This window comes from Aythya fuligula, chromosome 22, assembly GCF_009819795.1.
Source record: "Aythya fuligula isolate bAytFul2 chromosome 22, bAytFul2.pri, whole genome shotgun sequence".
Lineage (NCBI taxonomy): Eukaryota > Metazoa > Chordata > Aves > Anseriformes > Anatidae > Aythya > Aythya fuligula.
In genome coordinates, this window is record NC_045580.1 from 7476962 (window position 1) to 7492613 (window position 15652).

The 15652-nt window shown below is 45.7% G+C and overlaps 2 protein-coding genes across 4 annotated transcripts in view; both read right to left on the reverse strand.

Annotated features, from left to right (window-relative positions):
- Positions 1-518: 518 nt before the first annotated feature.
- Positions 519-8599, reverse strand: DLAT (dihydrolipoamide S-acetyltransferase). Its single transcript, XM_032201780.1, is given in 17 exon segments — positions 519-1995; positions 2464-2600; positions 2754-2916; positions 3192-3307; positions 3747-3854; positions 3946-4038; positions 4329-4396; positions 4613-4775; positions 5301-5494; positions 5764-5799; positions 5802-5889; positions 6972-7055; positions 7057-7129; positions 7253-7377; positions 7707-7808; positions 8355-8536; positions 8539-8599. Coding segments are annotated over 17 exon segments (1908 nt in total). The 5' UTR covers positions 8585-8599; the 3' UTR covers positions 519-1865.
- Positions 8600-9227: 628 nt separating this feature from the next.
- DIXDC1 (DIX domain containing 1) overlaps positions 9228-15652 on the reverse strand; it is a 36363-nt gene continuing 29938 nt past the window's right edge. For 2 of the 3 annotated variants that reach the window (XM_032201778.1, XM_032201779.1), the window contains 4 exons: positions 15573-15639; positions 13846-13954; positions 13171-13279; positions 9228-12264 (listed from right to left, as the gene is read on the reverse strand). In XM_032201778.1, the coding sequence (XP_032057669.1) occupies positions 12184-12264; positions 13171-13279; positions 13846-13954; positions 15573-15639 (366 nt within the window). In that variant the 3' untranslated portion in view covers positions 9228-12183. Of the gene's footprint in view, positions 12265-13170; positions 13280-13845; positions 13955-14047; positions 15640-15652 lie in introns of those variants that run through there. The other variant, XR_004254136.1, reaches the window with a different exon arrangement.

The window sequence follows — 15652 nt, forward strand, 5'->3', positions numbered from 1 at the left end:
GTCACTATCAGCACTCCAACCAAGCAAGCTGGATAGGATTTTTCAGACTGCAAGGCTATTCCCTGAGTCATTCAGGGAGTGTAACCATCAGGTAAGCTATTTAGTGTCGTCACACAGGAAGAAATCAGTACTTTCTTTAGCCAGAACCTGAGGTACCGGTGAACACTGAGCAAGAAAACTGGAAGGTTCAAGTTTGCTGCTATCTTGCAATCCTTGTGATTACAATTTCGGGTTAATAGGGTGAGTTTCACCATCAGACTGAAAGGCTGAACAGCTCTAACTGTGCCATAGCAGTATGACAAGCCACACAGAGGACTGAGAGAAAAGCACTGGAACATGTTTTAGTAGTTGTCAATTCCAAACATTTAATAGAACAGAGGTTCACTAGAGCAACTCTGGAACCGAGATATTTTAGATCTTTAAAAAAAAAAAAAAAAAAACAAATTTTAATGCACTTTTTTTTTTTTTTTTGCTTAAGCCAGCATGAAAACCAGCTATCACAGCAACCAGACATTAAATAGTTCCCACAAAAATACTTTAATTTCCACAGTATTTTCTTCCAATATCTTTAGTGAATTTTGTAGCAGAACTTTACAGGAGACCAGTACTCTAATGCAATATACAGAAAAACAGATTAGCTTTATCTTTTTTGTTTTGTTTTGTTAACTTCTCCCCCTGTTGAATTCTCCCGGTGCATTTTGTAATTACTGCACAATCCTCCTTTTTTACATGAACATTTCCAAGTGGAAAGTGGAATTTGAGAATGTTCAGCACTGCACCCCTTTCAGGATACAATGACTGGGGTAACTGGACACAAGTCCAACAAACTACTTAAGCATTTTACATACAAATATATACATGGATAGCACATTCTGCAGTTACTGAGGGGGACAACATAGACAAGTAAGGGAAGAACTGCAGCACAGTGACTAACGCAGAGCTTCCTATGTTAGAATGCCTGAAAAAACTTTCAAACATTCGAGTCCCCACATGATTAACATCCACTGTGGCACTATTATCATGTGTGATTGCCTATATGGGTTCCAACACACAAAGTCTCTGAATATTCTGCAAAACAGTTACTTCCATGGCATCGTAGCCTGATACTAACTTAGCAAGAGGAAAAGCAATTAAAGAGTCTTCATATGAAAAGCACATCTAAGTGAAAGTCTACAAAAAGACAGCACACTCCCTGTGGTATCTGAGAGCTGTGACACCACAGGTATCAGTGCTCTTTCACCTTTAAAGTGCTCAAAAGGGATCCCAAAGCTGAGAATGTCCAAACCAGTGCCAAATTCCAAGAGAGTTTTGGAATGCTAACACTTGGCCTTTTGAGAAACCATTCCCAGGGGCTTCAGTTCCCTTAGTGCATCTGTCATTGTCACCCACCCCAGCAGAACAGGATAATAAGGGAATTCACCTACTACCTTGCACGTTATGGTTACCATCTCATCTGAACTCCTGTGAAGAGATGTTTGTAAGTCAAATTTCGGAGAACACTGAGGTCATGAAATTACCTGGTATGCACCGTGCCCCCTCCTTGTTCAATCTAGTGTAGAAGCAGGTGCAGTTTGCATTCTGCCTGGATCATTGTAAATCTGGGATGCTTAACTGTTTGGAAGAGTTTGCAAGTTCACTAACTGTATAAAAATAACAGTATAGCTGTAATATTGCTTTGAAAAGCATTTTTGCAAACTTTTTGTTTCTGTACAGACTGGTAATAACATTACCAGATAATTATAATACATATTAAAATTAAAAAAAAAAAAAAAAAGGAACTCTTTAATAAGTCTGAACACTAAAATCTAAATAGCTTGTTTAAAACAAAACAGTGTGACCCAGGAAACGTTGCTTGCATGGTTAAATTATAGCAGCATGGTTACTGGCTTCTCAAGGAAATTCTTGAATTCAGCAAGCCACTGTGCTCCAACTGCTCCATCTACAACACGATGATCACAGCTAAGTGTAACGGACATCACACTGGCCACATCAAATCTGACAAAAGAAAAAAAAAAGTTAACAGAATCCTCTGCAAATCACTGTCAAACCAGCTTTATCTCACACAGGGCACTTGAATTATAACCCACCCCTTGAGCATTCCTTAAATACAAATTAACCACGTAGCTAAACAGGAACAGATGCCTGAACCGTTGTGTATCTCTTATGCTTTTCCATACCTTATTCCCAACCTGCCCCCCTTCAAGGAAAGGGTCAGCCTTTCCTTAACTTGGAAGCTGTGAGAACAACATGACAGATCATTTATCAGTCACTGCAACAGGCTCACGTAAACATTAGGAGAAACATACATCTCCCTATTCTTCTTCAGAAGGTGTTGAAAGCACCATGTCAACAACTAGTAACTATTCTAAATAATATATCTATTGGAAGTGTTAGAAAACTAGCTGTTATTTCAGAATTTTAATTTCAAAAGCTCAGTTCATGCAGAACCTGATGAATACTGACCCTTTCTCATTATCAGCTGGCACTAGCCTTTTCTCTGAGGAACCAACTGCAAGGATGCAGGCTTGAGGTGGATTGATTATGGCAGAGAAATTCTTAATCCCATACATTCCTAAATTGGAAATTGTGAAAGTACCACCCTACAAGACAAAAACATTCACAGAAAACTCAGAAAAGCTGTTTCAAGTGGAATATTAATGAATACAACTGAAACATCACAAAACAGACTGCTTGTTCTGAACGGGGACAGAAGACAAGGGCAGCAGTTATTACTAGCAACTGCAGTTCCTCACCTGGAATTCATGTGGCTGAAGTTTGCCTTCTCGGGCTTTAGTGGCCAAAGAAACCACGTCCTTACTGATGGAAGCCAGGCCCTTTATGTGTGCATTGAACACAATAGGTGTTATAAGGCCTGCAGGAGTACTCACTGCAACGCTAACATCCACTACGTGATTTCTGCAAGACACAACACAGATGCCAGTTACTCTAGCAAGACACAAAGAATTTCAGGTGTTAAGACAACTCTACGTTAATATGTGGTCTGCAACAACTGTTTCAGCTCACACTAGCCTCAGTCTCAATATTCTTAGCATTTTCATTAAACCCCCTCAACTGTTGCATTATACCTGCTCCCCTCCCTCCTCAACATCCCACCAGCAGATCTGCTACTTTGCCATCAGCTCTCTACTGAACAAATAAAGTTTCCGGCTTCGACCGTACCATAAACTTACTGCCTAATAACTGTGTCCATCCACGAAGAATTTGCCTCAGGCACCTTCAAGCATGCCAGAGCAGAAGCTTTAATTATGAAGTCATTGACAGAAAGCTTAATGTTATCCGAGACCTCCTGCAAAGGAAGAGATTTGAGGTGTCAGTTTGTCCCCTTGCATGTTAACTGAAATAATTTGGATAGTCACTGTCGTGCAGCCTTGTTTTTTCTTATTTTCTCTAAACAATCATTCTACCTGTAAGCATTAATATTTGAAGTGCCAAGATGATTTAGGAGGTGGATTAGGAGTTTTTATATCCTTCATAATCTAAGAAGACACCATTTTTTTAAATGGCTGTTTTTCCCCAAACTTGTCTTAGAATTAACATTTTGTTTAAAAATGTTTTTATTTTTATTTTTTTTTCACCCTCAAGGAGAATACTAAGTGGCCTTCTCAAGGAAGTTAGGAGTCAGTGCACAGTACCTTGGTAAAAATTCTTGTTCTGTCACTGACAGTCCAGGAACTGATGCAGTTTTCCCCAACCCCAATCTTGCCACGACTCCCCAAATACTTGACCTGATTGAGTTCTTTCCTTAGCACCAGTACTTTTCCCATGTTCACATCAATAGAAAGGTAGTAGTGAGGTATTGTTTGTTTGGATTGCATCAGTCGTTGAGCAATAACCTGTGGGTACACAACAGAAATGACAGAAATAAATGATTTCAGACAATTTATGACTGCAAATAATGATGTCAGGGAAGTAAAATCTTCTCACCCTCCGAATGTTGCTGATAGGGATATCCGTGAAGGTCCCCACTGGTGCTGCTGCAACTGCAGCAGCTGCAGGTACTGCTTCTGCTGCTGGAGCCTGCAACCAGAGAAAGACAGCACAGTTCACAGGACTGGCCCAACACCAATCGCAGAGTAGTTCAGTAGGTAGGACAAGAGCTGAGGCCATGCCCTCTCTTGCTTGTGAGCAGCAGACATTTCCACTCTCCAGCCCACCTCTGATCCCCAACTAGGTTCCTTATAAGCCCTACAATTGATTATTAAATCACACACATTAAATATTACACACTACTCTGAAGTTCACAAAGCGCTAAGTCCTGCTAGATGATGGTTCCGCATCCCATTCTTACAGATCTCAGACCTACTCACTGGAGCAACCTTTGGCGGCACAAATGACTCCACATCTTTCTTTGTGATTCTACCATCTGGTCCAGTACCTAAAAGCATCAAAGGAAAATGTAAGAGGATTTCAGTTAGTTACAACAGGGCATCACGAAGCTCTGTTCAGAGATATAAGTCACTAACAGTCCCTGGTGGAGAAAGCTGCACAGTGAGGATCTTCTCGATACAGAGAAAAGAACAGAACAAGCAAGAACACACCCGGAGAAACAGATACTTAACAGAGAGAGCAAGAAAGGCAAAGGGCACTTTACCTTTCACTTGTGCAAGGTCAATCCCTTTTTCTGCTGCCAGTTTCTTTGCCAGGGGACTAACCACGATCCTCCCTTTCCGGGGAGGTGGCCCAGCTGCAGGGACTAGTGGAGTGGAAGGAACAGCAGGCTGAGGAGGAGGAGCAGCTGCAGCAGGAGTTGCCACCTTAACAGAAGAATCAAAGCCATTAGCTCTGTGATTATTTTGCAAACACCTTAGAGGTTTCACTTCAGTGCCATAAGAGAACAAGACCATGTAATTAACAGTCAAGGGAATAACAAGAATAGTCTCCAACCTGAAAGTACTCAGAGAAGTTTCCCAGCACCAGAAATTAAATCGGAAACTTTTCCATGCAGAACACCAACTACAACTGTTGAACTATACATCAAAATGGTGAAATAAGTAATTTATAGTCCAAATTTTCAGGAAGGATTCATTAGAACCAGTACAAGCAACAGGCTGGAGAAGAGACCATATCAAATGATAACCTGCTCCAGTTTTCAGAGGGCAAAGCAGATGACATCAGAAGTGATCTATTCTCAGTGCACGTGTTAGCCTGGCATTCAGAGGATCACAGACATTATTACTGGAGTCAAGACTTCTCAGTCAAACCAACAGAACAGTTTAGCTCCAACCAGCAATTCTCAGCAGTCCGCATAACTTCCCTCCCTGGCTAAGAAAGGCCCTTACTGGTGGAGGCGGAGGAGGAGGAGGAGGAACTTGTGCCTTCATGTCAGCTACTGCAGTCTCCTGGTAGTCAGCAAAGGCTGGAATATCAGCCTCTTTCTCCACAATGATGCAGAGGGTTGTTCCTAATGGCACGTCTCTTGTTCCTTCAGGCACCAAGATTTTTGCCAAGTAGCCTTCCTCCTGCACTTCAAAGCCTGAAAGAGAAAGAAACAAAACTGGTTTGAAAAAGAAAAATCTTCTCAATGCAACAGGTAGGGAAACATCTTTGTGCACTGTATGTTACTATGAGGGACTGATGGCAAAAGAGGTGTTTTTTACAAGTTCGGCAGCATAAAAAAGTAACTCTTTTTCATTGCTTCACATCTTCACGTCCTGAGCAGCCAGAGAACAGGTAAAAGAGGCTACTCTGAATCCTCTCCTTTTAAGGGGCCATCATCCATTCTTGGCTTTGGAGTTGACTCACCTATTGTGGCTTTATCTGTCTCAATTTCCGCCAGTAGTCTCCCTCATTCAGTTTCTCCCCAACTTTCTTCTCCCATCTCTGCACTGTGCCCATTGTCATGGTAGGTGACAGGGCAGGGAGAGTGACCTGTGAAGCCAGAGAATACAAGTGCATCAGATGCTGGTAATCCAAAAGGGACAGGAACATGATTCTTACTCTTGGCCAAATGATGTCAACCTCAAGGAGCAGCCAACCTTTAATGTACTCTTAGATCTTGACTCTGCTACAGCAAAGCACAGTCGTGTGCTGTATCTCTGGTTTGGCTTCTTTTATCAAGGAAAGAAAGCGAGCAAAAGAAAAAAAGAAGAAATCTATACATCAAGGTCATTAGCAGCACCATCACATTGAGAATCTAAAGAGACTAAAAGGAAGGCTGAAGCAAGACGCTTTGTCTTTGACAAATATATCTGGCCCCTGTAAAAGCTATACAGACTTGTCCTCCAACAAGCACTTAAAAGGTGCTGTAGGTTTACACGTGCATTTTGCAGTGCAATAAACATAGCACATGTGATTACAGCTTTAGAGCAGAACTGGACAGATAAGGCAAGTGAGGGAAATCAAGTTAAGTAGCTGAAATTCAACTCAGATCAAGAAACAAAATGCAGTCAGATCAAGAAGCCTTGGATTAGATCCCCTATTCAACTACTGATTTTTGTAACATCTCAGACAAATGAGCTTCCACATGTCTCAACTGTGTAACTAGGACACTATTTTCAAGTTTTCTATATCAAAGGAATGTCTACCATTACCACTCACAAACACATCTGGTGTGCTCACTAGAGTATCACAGAATGGAGTTCTGCTCCAAGACCTGAGCAGGGCCTTCAGAGCATATTCACATAAAGTACAAGGCTTGTATATACCAGAACTGTTCAAATCAGACAAATGTAACATTTTTTTTTCTAGCCTGCAAATGAATCCTGGAGAAATAGGTCTCTCCTACAGGGAGCTGGGACGCTAAAACAATTTTCAGAAAATAAAACACTTTCTGGGACCTCCCCAAACACCTGCTTAAAGCATGCAACAATTCAAGGGGCTTGCACTTCTGCACTTACACCTTATAACCTCCCACTCCCAACAGAGCTTGTGACAAAATCCCCTAGAGCTAGCAACGCCAAAGACAGACAAAGAGTGCAACAAACCTTAAATCAGCAGCAATGCTCCCTTACCTGCATGTGAGGAGGGTAAGAGCTGCCAGGAGCCTGAGGAGAAGGCTGAGGTGGGGCTGAGGGAGCTGCAGCTGGAGGGGGGGGGCACTGAGGCTGCAGGGGGCACAGACGCTGCAGTATCCAGAGTATAGTTTTTAAAGGCATCAACATGTTCAGGCCTAGGAAAAAAAACGGAACATAATGGCCAAACCAGTCTGGTGACTGTCTCTTAACCTTCCACACAGAGCACCCAAGAAGTCCCAAGAGAGAAAATTCAACTCAAGGGTTAGCAAAATACCTACTTTTCTACTGTGATACATATTATGGCCCCAATAGGAACATCTCTTGTTCCTTCTGGCACCAGGATCTTGGCCAAGTAGCATTTCCTCCAGGCTCTCAAAGCAACTGTTGCTTTGTCTGTCTCCACCTTTGAGAGAGAACAGGATATTGTTAGAGCAAAATAAAAGTCAAGTGAGCTCAGAGCCCTGCAGTCTGGCAGGTAGGGTCGTAATGCACAGGAGTACTGGCAAAGTCACCCTGTCCCACCAGCTATGGGAAAGCATGGTTGCAAAACACATTAAGTGTTCTTTGTGCTCAGAGGGGTGAAAAGCGGCAACCAACTCTGAAAAGCTGACGGTTGCTTGTTCCTAGCAGCGCCTCCAAAACATGGGTTCAGGTGAGGGCAACCAGGGACAGAACCCAGAGCATATAAAATGCCCACTAAAAACGCAGCACAGCTTCTGCCCTCAGAATAACCTCTGCGATGAGCTCCCCTTCACCGATCTTGTCACCTTCCTTCTTCTCCCAGCGCGTGATGGTGCCCATCTGCATCGTGGGGGACAGTGCTGGCAGGGCCACCTACGAAGAAAAGGGAAGCTTTAAAACCTGTGCAGCCCTGGCTGTAGGGACCCCACTCAAAGGACAGGGACAAGGCACCGAGGAGAAGCTGTCTGCAACCCCTGGTGGGTCAGGACTGCCTCCAGCCTGCAGGAAAGATCCCAAAACCAGGGTGTCAGGGGAGTAGGCGCAGCAGGGAACCCAGAGAGGTTCAGTGAAAAGGGGATAATGGTGAGGGGGAACACGACGGTGCTTCCAGGGTCTGGTGTACGGCAGTTGCAGGGCCTGGCGTGCAGGGGTAGGGAATGAAGGAGAGGCTCAGGACAAAGCACAGAGGTACAGGAGCTGAGGGAGCTGCGAGAGAGCCTGGAGTACCCTGGGGCAAGGAGGGCAGCTGGGAAGGGAAAGAAAAAAGGGAAGGGATAAAAGGAAGGAAAGGAAGGGAGAGAAGATAAGAGAAGGAAAATAGAAGGGAAAGGAAGAGGGGAAGGGGCAGGAAGGAAAGGAACGGAGACGAGGAAGGAAGGCAGGCGAAGGGGAAGGGAAGGTCGCGGGGCCGCCTCTCACCTTCTGGTGTGCCGGCAGGCTGCAGCAGCGCCTGGGCCCAATCCGGGGCCCGGCTGCGGGCAGGAGCCCCCGGGGCCTGCGGGCGGAGCCGCCCAGCACCGGGCCGCGGCCCGGAGCCCCCGCCTGGGCCCCCAGGGCCGCGCCGGGGCCGATGGCGGCGGCGCTGAGCGCTCGGCAGCCCGCGCCAGGCCGGCGGCCGGGGCGAGGCGTCGGGCCACCGCCCGCCACATGGAGCCGCAGCTAGAGCCGGGGCCCCGGCGCTCGCTGACCTCCCACTGCGGGCACGGCCCGGCCCGCCTCGGCTCGGCTCGGCACGGAGCGGCCCGGCCCGGCACGGCACTGCCGGAAAGCGCCGCGGGGCGGGGCCTCCGCGGAATGGCGGCGGGGGGGGGCCCTGAAGGACGGGTGCTGAGGGGAGCGGAGCTGGCGCAGCGCTGCTGGCAGCCGCGGGAGGTGGATGGTCCTCAAGAGGGGGATTTTCTCGGGGTTCGGCTGGATAAAATCCCCGTTTAGCTCCAGTTAATCTCCCTCCTCACCCCAAGCCCCCTCATCCCACACGCCTCACCGAATAAACCCACGGAAACAGAACTTTACTTCTTCTTTTCAGCACCACCGTAAAGCTAGCCCTAGGACAGTCCCTGCTCATCTCAGTGATTTCTGCACGACTTTTACTTTTCACAGCTATCTTTCCCTTCACAAGCACTGACCAGCCTTAGTTTGCAAACCCTGCTTTATTGAGATCAGGGCTTGGGCCGCTAAAACCAACGTTTATGTATCTGGGATGGCAGGAGGTTAGGTACACAGATAAGGTTTTCACCTTCCTTGACAGGCTTGAGACCCACCATTCATTTTAAATGACGAATGCAAACTCTATGGAGTTTCTATGAAAATATAATTTTACACATTTGTTACATAACCAAGTTATAAGTATAGGAGCAGGAAAGTAACTTTGAAGAGAGTTGGGTAGAAATAAACGTTCAAAACAGCAAAAATGCAGGTCCTGGGTATGACATTAAGAGCATATTCCCAGAATAAATTCACTACAGTCAGTGTTACAGTAGTGTCAGCCTGATGTAAAAGCAACAGCTTTTGGTTTTATCAGCAAAACCCATCCCAACCAAGGACTTGTAATCCAATACCTCTTATCCCCATTTCTTACCTGCTTCAGACCCCTTCCTGTAAATCACAAGAGGTAAAACATCTGGTGAAGGCTGCAGTGTCACTGCAGGCACAAAGCTGAACCCAAAAAGCTCACCAAACTTTTTGGGAGTGAATGAGCCAAAGCAGTGCCTTCAGCTTCAGTGCCAGCAATGGTAGCAGTCCCACCTTCACTATCACAGAGGGAGATGCATATAGGGACCCAAAAACGAAGCACTGCTACCTGTTCTGTCTCAGGGAATGTCGTTTGCATGTTAGCTTATGTGTGACATTAGCACTGATGATAGATTTGTTGCTGACACCCCCAAAAAGCAAGTCTTGTCCGGTCTTGCTCCTCCGATACAGCCCACTGCTGCTCTGAAGAGCATGTTGCTGAAAGGCTGCCAGATCTGGTTCAGTCTTTGACTCATGGGTAGGAAGGTTAGTAAGCATATTAAACATGCCCGTGATTAGCTGCCTGAACTGGCCTAAGAACAAGGCTGAGGCTCCCAACTGTCTCCTGTATCAGCTAACATCTGTTTTATTTTCCATAAGAAAATTGGATGCCTACTGGACAAGGCTAAATTGAACCAGAAGCTCTGGTCACATTAACAGCCTCCCGTGTCTTCAGTGCTCCAAAACCAAGCAGTAGTATTGAACTGGCAACTGCAGACCTTGAAAACTGTCTCCATAAAATTCCAGTCTGGGTGTGTGGCTCTTGCTGAAATAAATTGATAAGCAAAACTTGAAGCAACACTTGAGGAAAAAAATGCAATCGAAATACAACAATTGATTTCAGCATAACAACCCCATGCTCTCTTTAACAACCTACTAAAGATCATGCAACAGTGAAACAATTTCCAGGGAGGAAGAAATCTTGTTTTTTTTTTTTTTTTCAAGAGATGTGTCCCGTCTGCCCCCCGCAGCCCTTGATGAACTTGTCCATTGATGAGCTGTCCCACTGACACTGAAAGTCACCATAACGAGCTGTAGGACACAACAGGCATGTTGTGGTGTGCCAGTGTGGCACAGGGCCAGGTAAAAGCCTTGAGCTTCCTGGACAGTGAAGCAGTGTGGAAGGAATTGGTATTGTTACTGCCTGTACAAGCTGGCAGAATATAAAACCCAGTAGGAACCAGCTGGAGTTCCACAGTAAAATAAGTTCAAGCCCAGTGTTGTGTGAACAAGAGACCATACAAAACATCTCAGCATCCACTAAAAAGTGAGTAAAACACGATAAAATGCGTGCAGAAATATACAGAAAGCACTTGTACTGGTATAAAAATATCCACAGTCCTCAGACAATGTAAACTGGTACAAAATAATTCCAAACAGTAACATATTTACAAAAGGACATGTTAATATAAAACAGTGAAACCAGGGTCACCCTCTCCCAACCTCATCCACAGCACAGACACGTGGGTAGTCCATGAAAGGGCCACATGCAGCGAGAATGAGCAGAACCTTGACTTGCCATTTGACCTTTTAAGTCAACAGTGTCTGCTGCAGACCAGAGCCAGTGCTGCGTGCGTACAGCTGACTGGCAGCAGAAGGACAGAGGCAGGCAATGAAGGGGGAAAGAAACAAACAAACCAAAACAGAACACAAAAAACACAAGGCTTGGGGATGTTCAGCGTGTGCACCCTCCCAGCCAGCCACTTATTTCTTGCTCCTTCAGAAAGCCAAGGAGCAGGCTTACCAAGGAACAGATGGTGCTACTGATAGGATTTATCCCACCGGTGTGGTTATGTTTGGTGGCCCTGGCAATCAGTGGACACCAGCACAGCGATGCCTGTGCACAGGAGGTGACAATCAGTCCACTGTGCTGACAGAGGAGACAGTGGGAGTGCAAAGAGAGGGACTCAACAAGGAGGGGTCCTGTAAGTACCTTGGGGAAGCAGCTGATTCCAGCACCTGCCTCCCCAAATGAAATTCTTCAGCAGAAAAGCAAGCACCAAGATCCCACAGTCCCTACAGCAACAAAGCAAACCCAGAGGACCTCAGAAGTGAGTACAGGAGGGCAAGGGGGAGAAGCAGGGCTAGGAAGTGGAAGCCAAAATTTGGGAAAAAGGAAGCTTTGCCAGGCTGGTGATCTTTGCTTCAGATTATGCAGAAAACCTCCAGAAGACTGTCTTCCTTCCCCAGGTCACACTTCTATACTCAGTCTGGACTGTACACGAAATTCCCTCTGCTCCTGCAGCACATGCAAGTCTGAGACCAAAGTTGGTCAAACCTTCTGCTTGCATACTCCAGCGGCTTCTTCTGACTCAAAGGCAAAGCTTCACATTTTTGCCATCAGTGCAGACTTATGCACTACTGTGTACAACAAACCAGACTTGAAACGCCCAGATCACCGGCTGCAGCACATACTGCAGGAACGGAGAAGCAGGGGAAAGGAGAAATGCACCGTTAAGGCCTTCAGGGTTCTGTTGATAGGACAAAGCAAGGTGTTTCTTTCCCACAGACAATCATTTCAGTCCCACAACGCTGTCTGTATTTGGCCACAGAAAGAAAGTCAGGCATCCATGCCAGGCATCCATGCACACAACATGCATTACCCGTTGCTTGCAGAGAAAAACCTTTTCTTTTGGCAGCTTGAATTGGACTCCTTCCAGCACGCATGCTTTTTGGTCATTCTCTGAGCTCAGCAGCCAGTTACAGGTTTCCATAGTGACAAGACCTAAAAGCTTGATTAATTCTCCCCGTGGTCTTCTTCCACCCAGGCCACAATTTTCCCCTCCCAACCAGGAATGATATCATCATCATGGAACACCTGTGAGAAAAGAGGCCAGTCATGTCTGGGGGCTGGACACTGCTCCAGGATGTGTGCATAGCTTAAGAGGCAGGCATCAAGTAAGAGCTTAGCTAGGATTTTACTGCGCAGTTCACTGAACGTACTCCTCATCCCTCACTGAGGCACATCTCAACGATATATTCAGGTTTTTAAATTAAAAAACAAATTAGGCCCCTTCAATTGGTAACAGTCAACATTTTTGGCTTTTTATTTTTTGACGGGAAAGGTAAAATAAAGACAGGAAACACGCCTTCTCTAATCTATCGGACTACAAACCCCAGCTGCTTCTGCAGAACTAGTCAGCTGACTGCTCCCAGAGAGGGTGTCCCTTTGCACTTGTCTTCATCAATTTGTCAAACAGGAAGCATTCCAATAAGCTTTAACGGATCCAATACACACCAACACCAGCCTGAGCTCAAACAGGGCTATAATGCAGTATACAAAGGAAGAGATTCCGCAGTTACCTCTGAAAAATCTTTAAAATAAAGTAGGAGAACGTTTTCTGAATAAAACTGATCGGTCTGAAGTGTATCTCATTGCAGCTGGTTTCATAAAACCACTTGAAGAGCTAGAACTGTAGCCTGGGTTTTGCCCAGTGTCCCCTGAGCTATGTCACAGACTGCTTTTGCTGATAGCCTTTGCCCAAGGGGCTCTGCAAACCCCAGGCTGCTGCAGTCAAATTCATATCATTGTCCTGGCTGGAGATAACAACATCCCACTTTAGCTCCTTGGAAGTGGAGCTTAATCTACAACTGTGAAAATCGGCAGTCTGCTTGGAGACAAATTCAAAGATTTTATTGGTTTAGAAATGGCAAGACCAAGGTCTCCAGGGTTGTGTTGTAACACCGAACCCAATGCTGCCTGATAGTTAAATTCCACACCTACCTCCTCCTTGACTGTGCCAAACTCTGGATCCAGGGCTTTGAAGTGGTACCGGTGGGCTCCTTCACGATCAATAGCTACCTTAAAATCCTTCAGAGTCACTTCCCCTAACCTGCAAGGGAAGAGTTTGGCACTAAACCACAGTACATTGTACATGCTTTATCTCAGGTGTTCCTGCATGGAAGGTGGAACCACAGCACAAGTCTGACTAGGGATCTGGCACCCTAGTCACAGGAATGTGAAGAGTGTGCCCCACCTGTCAACTCCAAGGTCCTCTTCAGAGGAAGAATTTCCTCAAAATTTGCATGAGCCACCTCTAAACAGCCTTTCTCCCTTTCCTTTTTGCACTGACTGACATGAATGTTTTGGCACAAGAGTAACGCACCACAAGCCACAATAGATCTGCTTGGCTGCTTTCTCTTGGAAGTTAATAATATATATATATATATATATATATATATATATATATAAATGAATCTCTTAGGGCTCAAATAAATGTTTCAGCTAGGGCATTGCTTTAGGCAACTTCTCCCAGTCAATGGTATGAAATCCAAGCCTCAAGTTAATGCACAGGGAACCCCCGCTAGGGGTGACCATACCTAGAAGAGATCAGACTAATGCTTTCAGGGAAACAAGCGCCTCCCAAATCAACGTGAGCAAGGCCAAGCCAAATCTCACCTCTTTGGTATGTTGACCATGAAAGGTGTGAGGGAGCGGTCAGTGAAGTACAACACTTTGGTGCAGGCACTGGTACTCATCACAGGTGTGCTGTGAGAATGAGGCAGTTCTACAAAGAAAGGAGCACAGAGCACACTCATTGGGGAACAACCTGCCTCCTGCCACCACGGGAGACAAGAGATGATCTCAGCATCAAACTTACCACAGCAAAGAACCTGGAGGTGGGAACATTTTCTTATGAGGGTGGATTTTCCCTTGGGAAGAACCAGGTATTCCAATGCTTACTGGAAAACTTTGCATTTTAAGGTAATAACACACCCAAATGCATTAGCCTAGATGATTTGCCTAGCACTGCCCTCCAGGATTACTGTCCCAGCAGCTTGCTGCTACCATCTACTCCACAGGCACTCTGTTCATTACCTCAGCAGTGACAGGAGAGCCTTTCTGGCAGAGGAGAATGAATAGACTCCATCCTACTGGCTGGGGACACAACTACATTATCACTTGCCTTCACTTGCAGATGAGTAGAGCAAAATGCTCTGATTGATCACCATCATTAAGGCGGAAGTTTATCTGTCACCTCCCACCTGCCCATTCAGCTTGGGCAGGATAGGTGTTTGTGCACAGATTTTTCTCTGTTGTTTGTATTTCTCTCCCTCTGGCTACTGCCTAGTTTCCTCTGCCCCTGCAATGTGCTGTGCCAAAAACTGAAGCAGGGGAACGTTCACATTGAGTGACTCTACAGTTTTAACTGCCCTAGCATGTAGAAAACAGTATGGGCACCAAGTCAAATGCTTTTTAATTAACAAATCTTCAGAGCCACCTCACAGACCTCTTTACACCTGAGGGATTCTAGGTTTGAAGCTGCAAGACTCAATTTTCCTGCTGCAGTGGAGGTGATGAAAGTCTGCTAAGGCTCAGTGAGAAAGGGAGAAATACAGCATGCATGCAGGGAATGCATGACAGTGGCTGATCTAATAACTGCCGTTTATGGGAGAAGGAGGAAAACCATCAACTCTTCCCCAAACCCCACTTCAGACTTCTGAGTTCCCCTCCTGCATTCCTCCACATGAAATACATCCAGACTAACCTGCTGTAATGCAGCTGAAAGGTGGCCTCTAAATTTCCCCAGTACCTGGAGTCCCCTGCAACCTCACAGACTTTCTAGGCAACATTTAAAACCAACCCCGGGGAAAAACAAACAAACAAAAAACACATGCACAAACAGCCTTCATAGTGAAAAGCAAACGTGGAGCTGCTGCAGCTGGAGCCAGGGAACATGGTGTCACAGAGGGCTGTGCTGTTCTGCATATATGAAAGGAGCCAGACATGATGCAGGAAGTAGGGGAGGAGGCAACTGTACAGTTACATGTCCACTAGATGGTGCAAACCAGCAGGGAAGCTGAAATTACGTTACGTTTCCCACTCATCCCAGGGGTAATTATTTGTCATAATTACTTCTACTGCAGTACTGCCCAAATGGCCCTGACAGATTCCCACTGTAAAGGCGCTTTGCAAACAAGCAGCTGTAGGTTGCCTCTGGTCCTTTTCCCCTGCAGTGAAGTCTAGCCTGTACAGCAAGCAAATAAAGATAGGAAAGTAAGCTCTGGTAAAGGGAATAAGCTTGGGGTGCCAGATTTTCAAGGGGATGCTATGTCCTAGACTCTAGCTAAGAAATCTGAGCAATGAATTGAGCAGTGGGAGGGCAGGAGCTGAAAGGCACTTACTGGAGTTTGGAGGCCAGGAGTCTCTACACTCATTTGTTGTTCTGCTTGCTGGTGATTTTCCCCGGATCTAGGGTGTAAAG